General features: G+C 41.9%; 1 protein-coding gene across 8 annotated transcripts in view; it reads right to left on the bottom strand.

Annotated features, from left to right (window-relative positions):
• Nucleotides 1–16,894, bottom strand: part of DCLK2 (doublecortin like kinase 2) — a 148,477-nt gene extending 131,583 nt beyond the window's left edge. For 4 of the 8 annotated variants that reach the window (XR_013446514.1, XM_078069298.1, XM_078069299.1 and 1 more), the window contains exon 1: nt 15,730–16,893. Coding sequence is in view for 6 of the 8 variants with exons in the window: in XM_078069298.1 (XP_077925424.1) it covers nt 15,730–16,150 (421 nt within the window). In the remaining 2 variants the exon portion in view is untranslated. Of the gene's footprint in view, nt 1–15,729 lie in introns of all 8 variants that reach the window. The other 4 variants (XR_013446515.1, XM_078069300.1, XM_078069301.1 and 1 more) reach the window with 2 other exon arrangements.
• Between the last annotated feature and the right edge of the window lie 5,038 nt (nt 16,895–21,932).

Below are 21,932 nucleotides of genomic sequence, written 5' to 3'. Positions count from 1 at the left end.
GACATATCAATGAGGCCAGCTGCCTTTTAAATTCATCTGTATTTTGCTTCTTTATACAGGTTCAGGACATCAGAATGAAAATAGGTAAAGGAAGTCTGTCTTTTAATTTGTTTATGTGTGGTTACAGACATATTTTAATTCCCTCCTTCTCTCCCCTCCTCCCTTCATACTGTTTCTATTAAAAACTTGTAGATCAGTTCTATAAAATGTAAAGTTTTGAACCAGCAGATATCCATTTTGGCATCTTTGGCATACAACATTTCAGCATAAAAGTTCGAAACACAGTTTTGAGGTCACACCTGTGTTTCCATATACTGGGCACATAAAACCCTACAGTAGAGATGTCATACCTTGATAACCATAGCAACCAAGATACCCAGGCTAGCTTCCCTTGTTACGTCCCCACCCTGATCAAACAATCTCCTGATGGCAATTTTGTCACTTACATAGATTTGCCTATCAGGAGAGAACATGCTGACAAAAGAATTTAAGATTTTGTTTTCTTGGGCAGTTAGAGCTCTTGCTGTTAACCAAATAATAAATTATTACTCTGTTAGGTAGTAGGCACCTACAAGATTGATTAGAAGCAATCAGCCTCCTCTCAACCAGATTCTTGCTACTGTAGGAATTCTGGTTTAAGATTTGTTACCCCCCCCTGCCAACTTGTCACTTCCCCCTTCTTCCCTATCCTGGTAGGAACATCACTTCCTACTGAAACTTACTCAGCTAGAAACCCAGGCATCATCCTTCACTCTTCTGGCTTCCCTACATACTACATTCTGACATCAAGTTCTGTCCACTCTCTTTTCTAAATATTTCTCAAAATGTCCACCCTCTATGTCCTCACCACCACCTACTCCCTACTTGGATCAATGCAAGAATGTTTTGTTTTCTGTTCACTCCCCAATAACATAACAAACAGTAGTGCATTTTATGCTATTGATACAGCTGAAAAAGTATATCCTCAAGTAATGAGTTTTGATATCCTGATAAAATATTACACTCTGAAAGGATTTTAAAATTTTTTGCCAATACATATTAAAACTACACTCACCCAAAGAAGGAAAAGCTAAGCATCTCATTTATAAATTAGAGTTAAACCAAGACATAAATGTGTATGTGTATATATATATACATGAATATGTATATATGAATATGAATATATGAAAAATGAGGCTGTATCTGAAGTCCAGAATTGATGTGACTTTAACAGCTAGATCTCATAATTATTATAAGCTGGTCTGATGCTCACAGTCAGACCTGTGTTCTTCTCTGGGATATAATCTCAGATAATATCTGTTTCAAATAAAGTCACTCTGAGACTATGGTAAAGTGACACAAAAACAAGTTCACTGTGCAACCCACAAGATACCAGACATCCTCCTCTCACACTCATTGAATGACTTTACCAATTACAGCTTTTTCCTCAATCTACTCTGTGCTCCCAGTAAGATTTAATGAGATACTCAGTCACAGAATTGTCCTTTCTTCTAACAGCACCCAATACAGAGCAAGTCCTTGCTTCCCCAGATCCTCCCTAAAATTATCCAACCAAAGCCCAAATTCTATGATAGGTCTAACACCATCTTACTGAGATGCCCCATGGTATCATACAATGTGCATTCTCTTTGCTGCAATGAGTAATAAACTCAACTTGTTCAACTATAGGTATGTTCTTGATGGTCTCTGGCTGAAGAGAACTGAGATACACACACACACACACTCATTCTCTTTCTCTCTCTCCCTCTTTCCAATAATAGTTCTTTGACCAGAGGAGTTTAGAAGGAAGTCGTTTTGGAAATTATGATCACATGAATACTAAATACAAAGAAAATTTGCTTTATGTATGGAAAGAAGATGGATAAAAGCATAAGGTGATTATAAAACTTAACAGTTTTCATGCACAACACAGAATAGAAAGTCTTTGAATTTCCTTTAAGACCCTACAGTGGCATGGCTATGGCTTCTTACCACTGACATTTGTTCAAAGACACTTTACTTCATAGTTAGCAGGTTGTCAAATTAAGTGCCTACAGTTGTGTAATACCACCTGCATATCAACCATTAATGTTCATCTTTACTCAACTGAAGAATCTGCCTCCTTTAAGAGGCAAGAGAATATTAAATGCTAGGAACTCTCCAATGTCTTGTCTCTGAAAACCTTCACACTTACAAATGTATTCAGACTGTGCCAATTTTTCCCACCTTGTCTCTCTTTGCAGTAATAGGATAGCCACCTCCTATTGGATGTTCAGTACCATGTTTGTGTGTCCTCATGCTGCAGTTTCAGGGACATTGTTCTTCTCTCCTCCATTTAACTAGGCAGCCCTCTCTACAGGATTAGATACAAATACCTCCTACCTTAACACACGCAAATCCTCCCTCTCTTCATTCCTCATCGCACTCTACCTAATGTGCTTTTGGCTTCCATTCATTGCTGAGTTAAAAAAAAAAACTCCTCATCTGTTTTTTTCCCCACTTCCTCACCCATTGTTTGCTCTTAAGCCACCGTGGCATCACTTTTGCTCTCTGCATTCCCCTGGCTGGAACACCCTGATCCCCGAGCATGTCTTTCCTAACTGCCAAATGCAAAGCACATCTTCCAAGTTCACTGGGTGTCTTCTGAGGGCATTAGACACTAGCCATGATTCTCTGCTGCAAATCCTTTTTTCCTTAGCTTCCACAGTCTGATTTCTTTTGGTTTATACCTCTTACTTCTTTGGTTGTTCCTTCTTGATCTGCTTTTCAGGGTCCTCTTCTCCCATTCATCTACTTCATCCTCCTTAGATTCTCTGTGGGCAGTTGCATTCACCCCCATGGCTTCAAACACCACCTATATCCTGAGGACATTTCCAGCCTACTCCTTTCTCTTGAGTTCAAGCCACTTACTGAACATCTCTACTAGATTATCTATGGATAGCTCACATGCTACTGTCTAAAACTAACTTCACTCCCCATTATTGCCACCTTGACCTCAAACTCTCCTCTTCCTGAATTCCCCAACTTACTGAATGAAATCACCACCTATATAGTCACCCAAGCAAAATCAAGACTCCTGCCTCTCTTCTCCCTTTCCCACATTCAACAGAATTGGCAAAACTGTTGACCTTGTTCTAAGCATCTCTGGAGTCTATGCTCTTTGACTCTGCCTTTTTTCATTTCACCTTGGATTAGAGTAGTTAAGCTCCCTGTGGGGCCTCACCCCCTCATCCTCCACATAGCTGTCACAGCAAATTTTTAGAAATGTAGATCTGATGTCTTTTGCCTGCTTCACTGCCTTTAGAATAAAGACCAAGCTCCTCAGCACATCACACACTTCCACTCTCATCTCCCACCACTTTCCCACAGGTTCCTAAGTTAGTCATACCAGTATATTTGCAATTTCCTTCCAAACTCATCATACCCTCTTATTTTCATTACTTCTTATATGTCTGAAATAACCTTCCTCCTTTTCCCATCTTGCCTCTTTCTAACTGACCAGTCAAGATCAATCACTCTTGGCAAGGAGGTAAGGCAATAGGAACTTTCAAACATTGCTGGAAGGATTTTAAATTGGTTCAACTGCCTAGGAAAAACAGGTTCAGTCACCTAGAAAAACGTTATCTAGTACTAAGTTTACAACATACACATCATATGACCCAGCAATCCACCCCAGGAAAATATCCTGGAAAAACTCATGCACATGGGCACTAGTGTATGTATGCAGAAGCACTGCTCAACAGCCAAAGATGAAAAATCAATCCACATGTCCCAACAACAGAACAGAGATTGTGGCGTGGTCATATGTACAACTATACAGTTTCTGTATGTGAAAATGAACAAACAAGAGCCATGAACAACAACCTGGGTGAATTTTACAAACAGTGGTGGGAAGATGACAAAAGAATATATGTAGTCAGATTCAATTTCTCTAGAGTTCAAAAGAGAAAAAATTAAACTGTATCAATTAGGGATGCCTTCATTGGTGGCAAAAATATAGATCAAAGCAAGAGTCAGGCCTCTGTTATCTTGGGAAGAACTGTAACTAGGAAAGGACACAAGGAGAACTTCTCAGAGTCTGGCAATACTCTTTCTTGACACGGCTGGTAGTCACAAAGGTGTCCACTTCTTAACAACTCACTGGGCTGTACATGTATATGAATCTTCATAATTTTAAAATAAAATTTTAAAAATTACATTCTTCTTATACCCTGAGCTTACAAAGTATCAATTTCTCATAATCATTTATTCTTTCTTTCTCTCTTCCAATAGTTCTCAGTGGAGATTTTTTTAATCAGCTGATTTTGCTGTATTAGTACAGATGCTCAGACCTCACCACAGTTCAACTGAATTACTAGAATCACTGGATGGTGGGGCCAGAATATGTAGGTAAGGGTTTTTAATTTCACAGGTGACTCTGAAAACAACCTCTCATTACAAACTACTTCCTGGACTGGAAGCTCTTTGAAAAAAAACAAAAAACAAAACTATCTTTTTCATACTACCCACATCTAGCACAATACCTGATATATAACAGGTACTCAAAATATGTTTGTCAATGTAATGATGAAAATGCAAACTTACAAATCTCATGGTTTGGATTTGCATTACTTCTAGGTAAAACATTTGCACAGTGTAGCTATTTATACAGAATGACCCTGGGAGGCTCAGGGTCAGGCTCCTGAAAGATGTCATGCATGATTGGAGACATTCTTAGGTCATGCCAGCCGACCAAAAGGCAGCCTAAGGCATATATGGAAACAAGCAGGATATGAAGGCTGCCTAGTATCTACCAAAGTTTTTAATTCATTTCAGACCATCAAAGCATCGAGAGTCCAGGGCACACACTTATTTATTTTTTAAAAATTGGAAGTATAATTAACATATAGTGTTGTATCAGTTTCGAGAGTACAGGGTACTTTTTTTTAATTTTTTAAATTTTTTTTACAGGGTACTTTTTAATTTTTTTTATTATTATGTTATGTTAATCACCACACATTACATCATTAGTTTTTGATGTAGTGTTCCATGATTCATTGTTTGCATATAACACCCAGTGCTCCATGCAGAACGTGCCCTCTTTAATACCCATCACCAGGCTGGCCCATCCCCCCAGCCCCCTCCCCTCTAGAACCCTCAGTTTGTTTCTCAGAGTCCATAGTCTCTCATGGTTCGTCTCCCCCTCCGATTTCCCCCCCTTCATTCTACAGGGTACTTTTTAGTCCAATAAATGTAATGTGTCTCTTAATCAATGGAATATGCATGTGTGTACATATATATACACATATATATATGTTTAAGTATATACATGAATGTTTTTAAAGCTAAATCAGAGTACTTTGTCAACACTTAAATGTCAATTTATTGTTAGAAATTACAAATAGTTACATGCAACCTTATGCAGTTGGAAATTCAATAACAGTATGTTTGGCTAGCCTACTTTTATATCAGTTCCTATAAAGTATCTCATCCATTTCTGTTAAAATATTTACATTAACTGCCTCACCCCACTAATTAGTTTGTAATTACAAACTATTTTGACATTCATGGCAGAAAATCAATTATACAAAATTTGGACATTGAGACTATTACATAACTTGGAGTGGAAGCAAGCACGGAACTTTATAAGTCTAAAGTGCAAAGGCTCTTCAAGCTTAGAGAAAAGATCCCCCCCAACACACATGCAGATTTAAATATGGTAACATAAAAATGTAAAGACAAAGAGAAAAGAAAGCTTGCCTGACACTATAGATCTAATATCAGCAATAATCTTAGGAACCTTAATTCTTTCCTAACATCTAAAACAGAGAAAGAAAATTGCTTCCAAAGACATATAACCAGGGAAAATAAATCCAGGTATCTTGCATCTACAAAATGGTTTGATGTCCTTCATCAAGCACAGCATTTGTGAGGCAGTACTACTGGGTGGATTAAAAGGTTCTTATCTCCATCTAGAGCACAGCAGAGACGAATTCCCACGCCTATCTGGTTAAGAAAAAAAGAAAGACTGATTTATTATTCTCTTGTGGCAAACAACTTAGTTGGGTTTTTTTTTTTTTTTTTTTTTACCCAAACTGTACAGAACCCAGAATTTAAAACTTATGGGGATCAGCAGAGTTACACAAAGTGCACTGCTCTGGCCTGGAAGCCTATCCCACTCTGCACTCCTTTTTGTGTCACTGGACCATTGCTGTTGCATTCACAAATGAATATAACGGCCTTTGCTGCAGGGCAAGGCTGAGGACACAAAAATGAGACCTTTCATCGCTAAAACCAATGCTCCTTCAACACCTATGAAGGCAACTGGCTGAACCAAGCCATGTCCTAAAGTCACATCCAGCAGTACAGTCTGTGATACGTTCTACTGAGAAAGGGGTAAAAAAACTACTTTGAACATCTGAACATCCATGAAGAGGTATGCCCAGAAATCCACGTTTCAGCATTGAAATTTCAGAGAGGTTTAACCAAAGACCAAAAAAATCAGGTAAAAGTAGAAACAAAAATCCTACTCACTAACCAAAAAGCTTTATAAAGCTTACCAGCTGAAAAAGAAATTACATCTAATCTCCTGATAGGATGGAACCTACAAATCATATCCATTATCTGTCTTTTTGCTCCTCACACCTGGACCAAACATATTCCACAATACAAGAGTTCCCTGTGACAATTTTAATTCTGTGCTTATTTTGATAGAACTTAAAATGTATCATCCTATTCTGGAATATGTGAACAACTGCTTCTAAATCAAATTCAGTCAGGCCACTCGGTGTCCAGTTTCAACTCCTTTGGTCCCAAAGGGTATAACTTTGTTGGAAGTTAATGAGGAAAAAGAGAAGTGGACTTAATCTATGTAAAAGATGAGTTCACAGCAAGTTAAGGCCAGAGAACATAATTTTACCCTGTAGGAGTGGAGCTTTATTAACAGTGCAAAACTGACTCCTTACATGGCATTCTGAAATACAGCACACTGAACTCAGCATTCAGTACCATGGTCACATTTGGGAACAATTTAGTTTGAGCAAATAGTATCTATAGCTTTACACTGCTATTTTTTTACATTTTTATTGATTATGCAGTTTTGTTGGTATTTACATTATCAATTTATTTAGGTTGTATTGTTGTGTAAGACCTATAGTATATAAGAATACCTACCTTTCTACATATTTAAGTGACAATGTAATTAAAGCAATTAAGGTAATACTGAACTTCTACTAAGTTAGCTGTTAGATTTTTACATTGTTTTTCATGTTTAAGTGGCCCAAATATTGCAGAAGTTTTAGAAACACTGCAATTTTAAGGATGTTGAGGAAGAGAGAAAACTTCAAACAAAATGTGCCCGTCTAATATTTCTCTTTTTTTAGAGGGGGGAAGGGCAGACAGAGAGGAAGAGAGAGAATCTTAAGCAGGCTCCATGCCTAGCACAGAGCCCAACACAGGACTCAGTCTCATGACCATGAGATCATGACCTGAGCTGAAATCAAGAGTCGGACACTCAACCGACTGAGCCACCCAGACACCCCCCCATCTAATATCTCTAAAGCAACTGGGGCATAATGGATCAAGGGTCAGTCCTTCAACTGGCTCATCATCTGAGCAGAGGTAAAACTTTCCTTGACAGAGTTACCCCAACTTCTGGAGACCTTTGCTTAATACCTTCCTCCTTCATCCCTTAAATCTCACTGTGAGTCTTAGAGGAAGACTTGGCCCAGTTTTAAGCACGTGATTGATAATGAGGATGGCTCAAAAAGATTCAATGCAAGGGGGCACCTGGGTGGCTCCGCCGGTTAAGCATCTGACTCTTGATTTCGGCTCAGGTCATGATCTCAAGGTCATGAGATGAAGCCCCGTGACAGGCTCCACTCTCAGCAGAGAGATTCTCTCTCCCTCTCCCTCTGCCTCTGCCTCTCCTCACGATTCCCCCCCCCCCCACCGACATGTTCTCTCTCTCAAATAAATCTTTAAAAAAAAAAAAAAATCAATGCAAGTGATGAAAGATTCAGAAGCCAGATGTTTGCACAAAAAAGAGGTGGTGTTTACAGGATGGGAAGGAAGGGGTAAATAGCAAAGTGTGACCACTGTCTCCAGATGTCTGAAGAGCTGCTGGGTAAAAGTAAGATAAGCCTTACGTAGCTCCAAATGCTGGCTCTAGAATATAGCAGGTAAGTTGTAAGGACATAAATTCTAGGTTAAGATGCTGAGAACCACCACCATTTATCAAAGAGCCACTGCATGCTAGGACTCTGCTAAGTGTTTTATACACATTATAGGGTTCATGTAGAGCCTTCCATCCATTGGCCTTGATCACTAAACTACTAAGAGATGGGTTCACACCAGGCTATTTCTCAAGTTCTTTCTCTCTCAGAGGCTTGATGAACATGAGTATAAACTGTAGTAAAATTCCTTTTCTCTTTTCTTGATTCTCTGCCAATGAGGCAAAATACTGTTAAGTAAAAAGACCAAGATGATGGGCAAGTGTATTGGGGAAGAAAGCATCATCATTGCCTGTAAGAAATAATTATACTGTTGGTATTTAAAACTTAAAGTAATCTTAAGATTGTAAAACATATGGAGTGAAGGAAGAGATAAATCAGTGAAGATATTTTAAAACTTTTATTGTGAAGGGCACCTGGATGGCTCAGTCGGTTAAGCGTCCAACTCTTGATTTCAGCTCAGGTCCTGATCTTCCAGTCATGGGATCCAGCCCCATGTGGGGCTCTGAACTCAGCTGGGAGTCTGCTTCTTTCCCTCTCTCTCCTCCTCTGCCCTTTGCCCTGCTTGCCTGCGCGTGTGCACGTGCTCAATCTCTCTCTCTCTCCCTCCCTCTCTAAAATAAATAAATAAATCTTTAAAACTTTCATTGTGATATATTTTGGTTGCAAATGATTATAATTTAATCAACATATAAACAATAGATAACATAGCCGGTCATAACTGTAGATTATTTTAGTCACTTTGAGATATTAGCAAAGGTTATAATGTAATCAAAATTACTTAAGTTGATCTCACAGCCAATTTTTTCCTACTCCTTCAGTCTACAAAGTAGCAGCTTCTAACAAATTACAGTATGCTTAGTCTACTGCCTTAGTCTTCCTCTGCAAATCTAGACAACTGTCCAGTGTTAACTAAGAAAGTTTTTTTAAAATACCTATATCCACCTATTCCCACATATTAAAAAATCTAAAAATGACACAAAAGTAAAATAAATCATCATTGTGCCAGAGATATCTGTTGCATGGGACAAAGAAATGAATAAAACAACTGTGGCCCCAGCCCTCAATAGGTTTATAATTTTCCCCTTCCTGAGAATGTTTTATGAAGAACCTCCAACAGGTTATTGAGGGTTCTGAAAACTCCATCTAAACCTGGCTGACTTTTTTTTCCAGATTTTATTTTTAAGTAATCTCTACACCCAACGTGGGACTCAAACTCACAATCTTGAGACCAAGAGTCGCATGCTCTACCAACTGAGCCAGCCAAGTGCCCCTAAACCTGGGTGACTCTTAAAAAGGGACATAGAACCAGACAGAGCCAAGATCATTTCTCTTTCCCACTCCCAGAAACATTTCCCAAGATCACTGAACTTGAAAGGGGAAAGGGTCTTAGCAATTACCTGTCTCTCATTTTACAAATGAGGAAACTGAGGTCAAGCAAGGCAACTATGCAGAACTATGCACAGACCTTACTTTGCAGGTGTACAGGATAATGCATTTTATTTCAGGACCCATACATGAAATATCCTAAATTGTTATACCTACAGTGACTGATGAGCTACTGTAATCTTCATTTTCCAAATATAAGTGATTAACAGGTTTGGCTCTAGCAGTGATGGAGCTCTAGAGTGCTGATCTGTTGTGAGCTATGTAAATCTTTGTGGCTGGAATAGACCCCACTTCCTCAGCAGGTAGAAAAGAGCAGTTCAGAATACAGAAGTTCAAAAGCCAAGGAGAATGGCCTCAAGTTCCAGCCCCACCTCTTACTATTGGTGCAAGGGGGCAATTTCTTTATCCTCTCTGAGCCTCAGCTTCCCCATCTGTAAAATGGAAAGACAATGCAGCCATATTTCACAAGGTATTGCAAAGGTTAAATGAGACAAAACATGTGAAGGACTTCACACAGTGAGTGCACATAGAACATCTCACATGTCCATCAACTGACGAATGAAGAAGATGGAATATTACTTAGTCATCAAAAAGAATGAAATCTTGCCATTTGCAATGACATAGATGGAGCTAGAGACTATTATGCTGAGTGAAATAAGTCAGAGACAGACAAATACCATATAATTTCACTCAGATATGGAATTTAAGAAACAAAACAGATGAACATGGGGGGACAAAAAAGAGCAGCAAACCAGAAAATGGACTTACAGAGAACAAACTGAGGGTTGCTGGAGGGGAAGTGGGTGGTGGAATGGGTTAAATGGATGATGGATATTAAGGAGGGCATTTGTTGTGATAAGGACCCAGTGTTATATGGAAGTGGTATTACACTGTATGTTAACTGGAATTTATTTTTTTTTTTTAAAGATTTTATTTATTTATTCATGAGAGACAGAGAGAGAGAGAGGCAGAGGGAGAAGCAGGCTCCCAAGGAGCAGAGAGCCCGATGCAGGACTCGATCCCAGGACCCTGGGATCATGACCTGAGCTGAAGGCAGACGCTCAACCATCTGAGCCACCCAGGTGCCCATGTTAACTGGAATTTAAATAAAAACTTGAAAAAGGAAAAAAATAAGTAAAAAATAAAACATCTCAAAACTGTGCTAAGAATCCCAAATCCTTAGAGTAGTGGTTTACTGATAGAAGAAATAAAAACAGAAGTGGTGGGAGCACAGGCAGGTAGGAATGAGGCGAAGGAGACCTAGCCAGGCAGTACACAGCCAGAGCAATTCCCCTGGCCTTCCCAGCAACGAAGAAAGCAGTTTGACACACTGCCCAAGGGAATCTAGTTTTCTTTATTTTACATCACAGGACCATAAATTATCTATTCCCATAGCCTAAAACCTTATGAAATACTGATTTTTTTCTTTTACCTACCAGAATATCATTGCATCATACTCTAATTCATAAATGCTCCCCCAAATATTCCATTTCTTCCCCAAACCCTTAATAATTTTTTATTCTTCACATGAAAACTTCTCTTCCCATTACCTCTAGAAAGAGCTTATTATGTAGCTATATTATAGCACATCTGAATTTCCCTGTTTTAGGAAATGAGATGAAGAAAACAACCAGATTTATAGGAGCAGATAGAACAGTCATTTTCTCCACAATGATGAGTTAGCACAGCATTTTTGATGTATCTAAATATAATCCAATTTTTCAAAGTATGCATTTTCTTCACAAATATATAGGAACAACCCTATTCAAACTTAATTCATATAAAACTTCCTTTGACAACCAAGGGACTTAGAGGTAACATTACTTTCTGGGCTACTTATTTGATGAATTTATTGTGTGTCCAAGATCTCTGACCTCACCATACTCCCAGTCAGACCTGATGTACCACTAATTACAAAGGTGTTATAACAGAGGTAAGGACAAATGCTCTGAATAAGCAAAGGGAAAAGTTATCATCTTGATCTCAGGCCTTGGCTCCAACATCGGTTCCTCTGGAAAGCCTTGTTCATCATCCTGCCCCCACCTCATTACCACTTCATTCACAGCACCTGAGCTAGAACCAATTGTGTATGTTTGTGTGTGTTCATGTTCACGATCTCTCTCCCTCTAGAATGTGAGCATCTTGAGGAAAGAAACTGTACCCTGGAACAGCACCTGGAACAACAACAAATAGACTCTCGTTCAACAACTATCGGAGACCAGTATCCCCAAGGTCTGGGAAGAGACTTCATAGATGCAATATTGGAAGTGGGTCTTGAAGAACCTAGGAGTCTGCCAGAGAAGGTTTGCACACCTAAGATTCAATGTTAAACTGACACATTCTATCATCATAAATGCCTTTTTTTTTTTTTTAAAGATTTTATTTATTTATTTGACAGAGAGAGAGAGACAGCGAGAGAGGGAACACAAGCAGGGGGAGTGGGAGAGAGAGAGAAGCAGGCTTCCCGCGGAGCAGGGAGCCCGATGCGGGACTCGATCCCGGGACTCCAGGATCATGACCTGAGCCAAAGGCAGTCGCTTAACCAGCTGAGCCACCCAGGTGCACCGAGCACATGATTCTTGATCTCAGAGTGTGAGTTCCAGCCCCACGCTGGGTGTAGAGATTACTTAAATAAACTTAAACAAACACTTAAGGAATTCTGACTCTTGGCCCCAGACACGAGAACTTAAGAACAAATCATCTGAACATCCTCAGTTGTCTAATCAGAGATGCTCTAAGTTTGACTGGCTCATGGTTTCAGGCAGCTGAAACGGACTTTCCCAGTTCTGACTCACAGTCCTCTGAGAGAAGGTCCCCATCCAGTTTTAAAAAGAATAAAACAGTATTACAGGGATGCACAGCACCAACTCAGTGAAATTAATCCAGCAAGGGGAGGTAAACCAAAAGGCTGAAGATACCTGCTGATTTAGCAAAGTACAGGAGGACTGCCAGCCAACACCTGCACACTGTTTTTAGTCTCCAGAGACTTTCAAGGTCAAAGGCAGAAGAAAAAATCTGGGCCATGCAAATTTCTTTTGTCATCTGAGTTCAATGGGACTGAGGCTCTGAATGAGTGTTCATGCCCAGCTGTCTTGAGTCATCACTTTCTATTCTTCACTAAAAGTATTTCAGAAAAACATTTTAGGAAAACAGTATCTCCTAAACTACAAATGTCATGGGATGGAAGTGGAAGAGGACAGAACAGAACGTAATGTTGTAAAAAGTACTATCAGAGAATCTTTATTAAAAATGAACCAAAAAAAAAAAAAAAAGAACTAAAATGGACAAGGGCACCTGGCTGGCTCAGTTGGAAGACCATGTGACTCTTGATCTCGGGGTCATGAGTTCGAGCCCCACCTTGGGTGTAGAGATTACTAAAATAATAATTATAAAATAAAAAAATAAAATAGTTTTTAAAATGAACTAAGATGAATTAGTTAATTTTGACCATATGGGCAACACCCATATGTTCTGTACCCATTTTTACTGATGCAAATAATAACTTTGCAGGTAGCTGATTAGTCCTTCTAAATGATAAATCAGAACATTTGAGCACACAATTTTAACTGAAAGTTGAAACTATTTAAATTCTCAAATGATGGATATTAAGCATCGATGGCTCTTTCTTTTCTTGAAAACTGCCTTGAAACAGGGTATTCCACTCATTTTGTTGGAACTTCCAAGACCTAGACAAAGATCCATTGTCAGAGAGAATGTCACTATGACAAAAGAAGGGCACAAATTTTCTTCTTTTGCAGTAATTTTATTAAATACTGCTTGAAACAAACAGGCAATTGGCTAGACTAGGGAAACATTTCTGTTGTGCAAATATCTGTGTTATGCCATTATCATATGGTAGTATAATTTGGACTCTACACATACAGTTCCCCATCCTCCAAAAATCAGTGAATAAATAACTGGAAGGAAATGTGTCAACTTTCAATTTACAGTTGAAACTATACGGGTTTGAGAACTAGACTCAGTGAACCATGCAACACCTGGGCAATGTCAAACTCAATGTACAATATATGCTCTCGTTAATTAATATGCCTAATGGTCATCTTGACCACCCCCCATAATGATATTCCTCTTTGGAGTACTTTAATTTCATGTAGCAAATACACTGTTAAAATTACTTGAGAGAAGGATATTAAAATTTTTGTCCCTCTTCAGACCACCCTACGCACACTATCCCAAGGGAATGTGAGTAATGAGTACTTAAGCAATAGGCATCGCCTTGATATTTCCACAGCACTGCTAATCTAGTTTGGGTCAGTCTGAAAATGTAATTCCATTTTGAAATATCTAGGCAAATGTTGCTTTTAAGTATTTAATACGATAAAGAAGGCAACAGAGCCCTTTTAACAATGTATCATTTTACTTATACTCCTCTGGCTGTTATCACCTCCTCAGGAAGCCTTTAAAACCAAAACACACAAGTGACCAAGAGAATGTGTGAAGTCGAGAATACACAAAAACAGACTGAAGAGACAACTTAATTTTGGCTGGGTCCTCATCTAGCCAAGACAGGGAAAACCTCTGGTAACAATAACTAAATAGAGAAACTCAACCACTTTCAGGACTCTTCAGTATGGCTATACAGATTTACTAGAGGTGAATTGAAGATGAAAGGGCATATACTGCAGATACTGTGTAACAAGGCATGTTGCTCATTTCCTCATGTGTAAAATGGGCATAAAGCCTTCAAACCATAATATAAGAATATGATAAGATAATATAAGAAAAATAGTTGACTTGGGGCACCTGGGTGGCTCAATTGGTTGAGCATCCAACTCTTGGTTTCGGCTTGAGTCATGGTCTCAGGACTGTGGGATCAAGCCCTGTGCTGGGCTCCTGCCTTGGCAAAGAGTCTGCTTTAGGATTTCTCTCCCTCTGCCTCTTCCCAACTCCTGCTCTCTCTCTCCACCTCCCTCTCTCAAAAAAACAAATAAATCTTAAAAAAAAGAAAGAAAGAAAGAAAGAAAGAAAGAAAGAAAGAAAGAAAGAGAAAGATAGTTGGCTCAAAGTTCAGTTTCCTTTCCCTGCCACACCAATATTGCTATGACTACATGGAATGAGCCATTTGCATTAAGAAAGAGGCATGAGAGCAAGCTGTCTTTAAACATGCAGTCAGCATATACTTGGGTTCTGTCTCATCTTTATAGGTGCTGTTTATATCTGGAAATGAGTTCTTAACTACCAGTAATGTCTTTTCACCCTGAAAGGAAAGAAGAATAAATACAGTATGGCAGGAATTCAAGGATGACACAACATACAGTCGAGCAGTCCCTTTGAGTGAAGCATAGTTGACACTCTAGGATTACTAATTTATAACAGGCCCCAACTACTCTTTCCAACAGCCTCTATCATCCTAACTAGCTACTTTCAGTAGGGGAGGAGGCAGGAGAGACTGACCTTGATTCACCTCATTACCGACCAAATGTGGAAAACCCTTTAGCACAGTGATTCTCAATTTTGGCTGCACTTGGCTCCACACCAAATCACCTGGGGAGCTTTTAAAGCTCTCACTGCCCAGATCAGACCCCAAACATCTGAATATCTGCGGTAGGGTGCAGGTACTGGTAATTTTTTGAAGTTCCCAGTGATCCAAGGTGCAGCCAAGGTTGAGAACCACTGTCTAGGATCACGCCTCCTGACCTCATCTAAATTCTGCTGAAAGCCAACCTAGAGCATTTCACAACCACAACTTCTGAGTAGAGCAGGTACAACAGGGTCCTGAATGCTGGAACATCACTGATGCCTGCACCGAGGTCCACACAGAGGGCTGAACGAAAGCTTATTAGCAGGAGGGTTACCCAGATCCTCACCTGACAGCCACCTTTTCCAACAGTTTGCACTAAAAACAAACAAAACCCCCAAGTAACCAATCTTAAGAGATGTCACCAAAGCCCGCTAGGATTTTTTTTTTCTTTTTTAAAGTCAAATCTCTTGGGAAAGAGAGTATATGGGGGAGCGCACCCCCTACACACACAGAGAGCCTATAGACAGAACCATACAATTCCCATGGCCGCCCAGAAAACACCCCGTAAACTCCCCTCAGCTCAGCGCAAGCGGGCGCGCGCCAGCCTGTGGCCACTGCACCTGCTGTCGCGCTGGGCCGCACCTGCCGCGCCCGGCCCTCTCCTCCTACCTTCCAGCAGCTCGTCCAAGCTGGTGACCTTCCGACTGCCGTCGATGGTATAGATGGTGCGGACACCCTGGGGCAGATTCACGTTGTCCGACAAGGAGCGGGTGAGCTCCATGAGCAGCGCATCGAAAGACCGGAAGCGGTCGCTGGAGATGGCAAACACCAGGCCCTTGAAGTAGCGGTCCCCATTCCGGTAGAAGCGCGCCTTCTTGGCCTTCTTCTCTGAGCTCAGAGCCTGCAGGGTCCGCGTGCGGTAGAAGCTGCAGTGGGCACTGTGCGCCGGGCTGGGGATGAGCCCGTTCCCCTTGGGGCCCGAGCTGCTGCTGCCTCCCGAGGAGCTGGGCGCCCCTCTCCGCGACCCCGGTCGCGGCCTTTTGTCCCGTTCCTCAAAGTGCTCCAGCTCAATACTCCTGGTGCTGGCCATCACGGCTGCTCCGAAGGCTCCCCCACAAAAAACGTCCCAGCCAAAGCCTCCGGGTAGCCTAGTGTCAATGCGAGAATCAGTTCAGGGACGTCTGACCGTGGGGCGGGGGGGGAGGAGGGGGAGGGAAGGCTCAGGGCGCCGGGACACCTGGCTCTGGCATCCCGCCCTCTCCTCACAGGTGGGGCCGCTGAGCCGCCGAGGAGCCGAATGGCCCGCGCCCCCCCTAAAAGTGGCCGCAGCGTCGAGCTGCCCAGCTCATTGTCCAGCGCGGCTCGCTCTGTCCAGCCCGCAGGGAGCCCCGAGCCCCCCGCCCCCCGCGCGCCTTCTCCACCCAGCCACGCCTCACAACTCCCGCCTGGGAGCTGGCCAGGAGACGCAAAGTTGGGCCGCCCGAGGTTCGCCCCGGGCCGGCGGGCGCACACAAAGCTCGGGCGCTGGCCGCGGCTCGCGTCCGCCGGCGGCTCCCGGGAGGCTGAGGGGAAGGAAGGAAGAGGAGGGGGAGGAGCTGGGAGCGTGGGAGAGGCGCCGCGGGCCCGCAGGGGCGTCGCGCCCGGCCCCGGCCCGCCCACGAGCCCTGCGGGAGGCCCGGGATGCGGCGCCTCCGCCTGGCTCGCCCGCAGGCCCTGTCCTAGTGGCGGCGCGCGCGGACTCGGGCTGAGAGGGCAGTGCGGGGGCCCCTTCCTCCCACAGAGCCCGGCCCTAGCGGGAAATAATGCAGCCCGCCTCCCTGGCTGCCGACCGGCCCAGCCCACCCGCGAGCATCCGCGCCCGACTCCCCGGCCGGCCCGGCTCGCTGGCGGGGCTGGAGTTGGGGGGGGGGGTTCCTGCCGCCCAAGGGCTGCCAAAGCCCGGGAGGGAGGGGGTGCGCGAGGAGAAGGGGGCCGCACGAGTCAGCGCGGAGGCTCTGCGGCGGGAGAGGACCGACTCCTCCTGGGTCCTAGGCAGCCCCGTCCGCCTGACAGCTACAAACCCGCGCCGCGCGCTAATGGGCGCAGCCGCGGCACGCGCTCCTCCGCCTGGGAAACGTAAACGCGCAGGCCAAAAAAAACTACAAAGGAAGGAGATTCAAGGGCAGAGATCACATCCCTAACTAGCCTCCAAAGGAGGAACCGAGGCTAAACTAGGACAGAAATTCGAAACATGACATTGGATTTGGGCACAAAATTTATAAAAGAAAATTTGAAGCTTTATTTTAAAATCCTTTGATAAAACAGTTTCCATTGCAGATTTGCTAACATAGGATGCTGAGTAACTTTGAAGGAATAAATGATCAGAAGTTACTGGGTTTTGAGGGATTTATTTAATCAACAAATATTTATTAAGAGCAAGCCATGTGTCAGGCGTTGTTTTCCACCACTGGGGATGCATTAGTAAAGGAAACGAATACCTCCCCTCCCCCACTCACAGTCAAGTGGTATTTAATGTTGTCAATTGAGCTTCTTAAGTAATAGGTCTAACATTTGTAAGCACCCATCATACTGGAAATCTTAATTTACTACTGTCAACAGTAAAAACATATTTTCTAAAGGCTTATGAGAAACATTAGTTATTTCCATTTTGCTATCAGGGAAAGATGAGGCCAAAAGATGTTTGGTCCTAATCTAACAGGTGGGTAAGCTACCCTGAAACCTTATTTATTCGGCACCTGTTTGAGTGGCCCTAGACAACAAATCCAAATCGACCTGGAAGGTTGGAAGGCATGGATACTTTTCTTGGAATGAACTGCGTCCTGGAAGAACATGAGTACGAAAAGGCAGGAGTATACGCAGTGGTTCTTCAGCAGCTGTGAAGTTGCCCTGGCATGGCAATGATCCAGAAGAATCCTGTTCAGTGCACCATTGTAGTCCAGGACAGTCTCAGGGACACACCTGGACATAGCTGACTTCTAGAACCAGGCCTGGAGCAGGCCAGGAAGTCAGCTGATCTGAGGTTACATTGTAGTTTTCAAGGGGAAAAATTCTAAAATATTATTAGGTCCATGACCACGATAGACCTCAACCCAGACCAATTAAATCAGAATTTCTGGAGATAGCCTTCTCCAACGGTATTTCTTTCTTCCTTCAGTTCTTTTTTTTTTTTTTAAGATTTATTTATTTCAGAGAGAGCGAGCTTGCGAGCAGGGGGAGGGGCAGAGGGAGAGGGAGAGAGAATCCCAAGCAGACTCCCTGCTGAGCATGAGCCAAAACCAACAGTGGGGCACCCAGCCCACTGACCCACCCAGGAACCCCAACCAACAGTATTTTTTGAAAGTGCTCTTAATGTATATAGCCAGGGCTTCCAACTACAGGCTATAACAAGAAGAATCAAAAGACCAGTGTTTCTTCTCAGACTCTGATGTACTTACACATAGTAGGGGAATCTCATAAAATGTGGCTTCTGATTCAGTAGGTCTGCGGTAGGATTTGAAATGCTACATTTCTTAAAGAGTTTTTTTCTAACAAGCTTCCAGGCAATGCCAACACTGCTGGTCTCTGTACAGTACTTTGAGAAAAGAAGAACTAAATGGCAAATTCCTTGAGATAAGCCCTCATTAAATACAACTAATTGCAGAGCCTATCAACTTTGTAAATGGCTTAACATGGGTGTGTTCATCTGTTTTGCTATTACTATACCTTGGGGAAAAAAACGCTTTCTAATTCATTGCTGTAGTAACAAATTATCCCAAATCTAGTGGTTTACAGCAATAAATATGCATTATCTCAACAGTTTCTGTGAGTCAGAAATCTAGAAGCAGCTTCCCTTGAGTTTTCATTAGATTGCAATCAGGACGTTGACTGGGGCTGCAGTCATCCAAAAGTCTGACTGGTACCTGGAGACCCACTTCCAACATGGCTCACTCATGTTGTTGGCAGGAGCTCTTAGTTCCTCACCATGAACACCTCTCTGTAGGGTCACTTGAGTGTTGTAACAACATGTCAGCTGGCTTCCCCTAGAGTAAGCATTCATGAAAGAACAAGGTAGAAGCCATTACATCATACCCACACTATCCTGTAAGGTATACAGCTCAGCCCCGTTCAATGGGGGACACAAGGGTATGACTACCAGGTGTCAGGGATCATTGGGGTCATCTTGCAGGCTGGTCGTGCAGGCTTCAATCACTCAAGCTTTAGGACACTGACATATACACATTTTCTCACTCAAAGATTTCTGATAAAAGATTTGGCCCTTTTAAAAAGTGAAGACAATGATGTAATATGCCAGTATTTTCACATTATTCCCTAACATTATATCCCTAAATTAAACAAAGATTACTGTTTCTCAACAAGGGTGAGGGCAGAAGAGAATTTCCAAAGCTGTTACTTAGTTAAAATTATTTTGCTCCTGCTCTTGCATTAATTTGTTTAAGGGATTTTATTCCAAACCCTCATATAAGAATTAAGATGTGATCACTTTTCATAAGATATTTACATAATGTATATGGTATATATCAAGATCCAGTTCAAAAAAAAAAAAAAAAGATCCAGTTTGCCAAAATTTGAGTATTTATGGTGGTGGGAAAAAATTAGTTTTGGCATTAAAATCCTAAGGCAAGCAAAATTGGGGGTTCTAGATAGACATCACTTAATTTGGGTTACTTCGTAGTAGAACCAAAGCAAATTCTCTCCTTTTAAGCCATTGCAGAATTTGCAGAATAGGATATTTCAACTGGTATTTCCCTTGCTGCGATAACGCCTTTTTTCTAACCAAGAAACACTATCTGATTTGCTATTCATTCGTCATTACAGAGATGGTCTAATTCTCCTTGTGGTTGTGAGGTCTAACAATTCTGTCCGCCAGGTCCTGATTTAAAAGGGCTTCATTAGGAGGGGCTGGCCCTGCCTCTTCACCACCTGGAAGCCGGCCTTGACCTTTTTTCTCTGTTGGTGGTAGATTCTCCATATCCTTTCCTCACCCCCCTTAATCTAACACTTGTCTGAATAAAAACTTTTGTGCAGAGTACTTTAAAAATGGCTTCATTTCTATGCTACAGAGAACCTAAGAATTTCAATCCAACACTTCTCCATTTTTTGTATGATTACAAAGGAACCCTTTTTGCTCTTGATATATAATAATTTTAAATCGCGAAGTATCGAGTGAACCTGAACATTTTCTTGATGATATCCAGGAGGGGGTCTTTTAAAAACCATTTGGGGCAGAAAAACTCAACTACACATGAAGGGAAGCTAATTTTGTTCTCTACACTTCTTCTTAGATCACAATTTCAGAATTTTGGAGCTGCCTTTTAGCCATATAATTCCCTCTCCCCCACCCCCACCTCCCTACCCCCACCTGGACTTAGAAATACAATGGAAATTTTTATTTAGCATTATTTGTTTAAACGAGATTTCATTACATACTTTTTTTTTTTTTTTTTTAAGATTTTACTTATTCATTTGACACAGAGAGACAGCGAGAGAGGGAACACAAGCACGGGAAGTGGGAGAGGGAGAAGCAGGTTTCCAGCTGTGCAGGGATCCCGATGGCGGGCGGGGTGGGGGAAATGCAGGGCTCCATCCCAGGGTCGTGGGATCATGACCTGAGCCAAAAGCAGCCGCTTAACTACTGAGCCCCTCATTACGTACTACTTTGTGGAGCTTTACATAAGAAAACTTGCCTTGAACATCTGCTGATTTTGCTTCGGGCTACTTTACTTTTCCAATGCATTGGCTAGTCTTCACTTCTGGCCAGAAACTTCTGCTCTTAGAGGCAGTTTTCCAGCTCCGTTATTTATTACGGTAAAGATGCTTACGAACCTTTTAGACTGCACTGTGCCGAGACTTTTCTGCTGTCTCATGTTTTCATTCCTGTTCACTAGTGCCAAACATTTCTCCCAGAAGCAAAAATGATGAAACAACTATTTTCAGCAAAAGGGCCTGGTGACTATGGACTTGAGTTTTTGAAACTGAGCAATATTTTTTATTTCATAATCTTTAGTGCCTATAAATTCTGGTGATTTTTGTCCAGCTTTAACGGGAAAGGGCATAAAGCAAAGTGGGTCAGAAAGAGACTTTCTCCTCTTACTCCATACCCTGAACCTGGCCTGGAAAAAAGATTCAGACGAACTGTTCCCTTATTTGTTGTTTCACCTTGGCAGCTTTGCTGCCCTTTGCAGTCATGATTCTTACAGCACTTTACAAATATATGAATAACTTCTTTGCAAATATGTATGTGAGGGAATGATTAAAACTACCTTTTCAGGTTCAGAAAATTCAAACTCAGCTTATTGGTTAAATCTTTCAAAAATTCCAAGTTTAATTTTTTTTTTTAAGATTATTTATTTGAGAGAGAGACAGCAAGTGCAAGCATGTGTGGGCCCGTGGGGCGTGGGGGGAGAGGCAGAGGGAGAGGGAGAGAGAATCTCAAGCAGACCCCGCTGAGCGTGGAGCCCAAAGTGGGGCTCAATCTCAGGGCAGGTTCCTGAGATTGAGTAAGAGACAGGTGGGGCTAGGTTGGGATAGATAGATAGGCGGCTATGTGATCAGAGATGCGAAAAATGCTGAAGTGTAAGGAAACCAGAGATAAGCTAACAAACCCGGAGCACCCTGCCCTAGGTTATAGGGTGGGTGTCTTTTTTATGATAATCATCTGTGACCAACAAAGAATAACCAAACCCTAAAAAGAAGTGAGCCATTAAAGATGTTATTACTTGTCCTTACTCAAGCCAAGGTATCACAAGAATGATAAGGCCACAAGCTCCCTGGTCAGCTCTAAATAAAAGACTGTCAGTGGAGGCACTTTTGGCAACCCTGTCGGGACCCCTTTCACTCTTGAGAGTTTTTTCTGTATCTTTACTTAATAAACT

Source organism: Halichoerus grypus, chromosome 3 (assembly GCF_964656455.1).
Source record: "Halichoerus grypus chromosome 3, mHalGry1.hap1.1, whole genome shotgun sequence".
Lineage (NCBI taxonomy): Eukaryota > Metazoa > Chordata > Mammalia > Carnivora > Phocidae > Halichoerus > Halichoerus grypus.
This window is presented reverse-complemented; position numbering and strand designations above follow the sequence as displayed.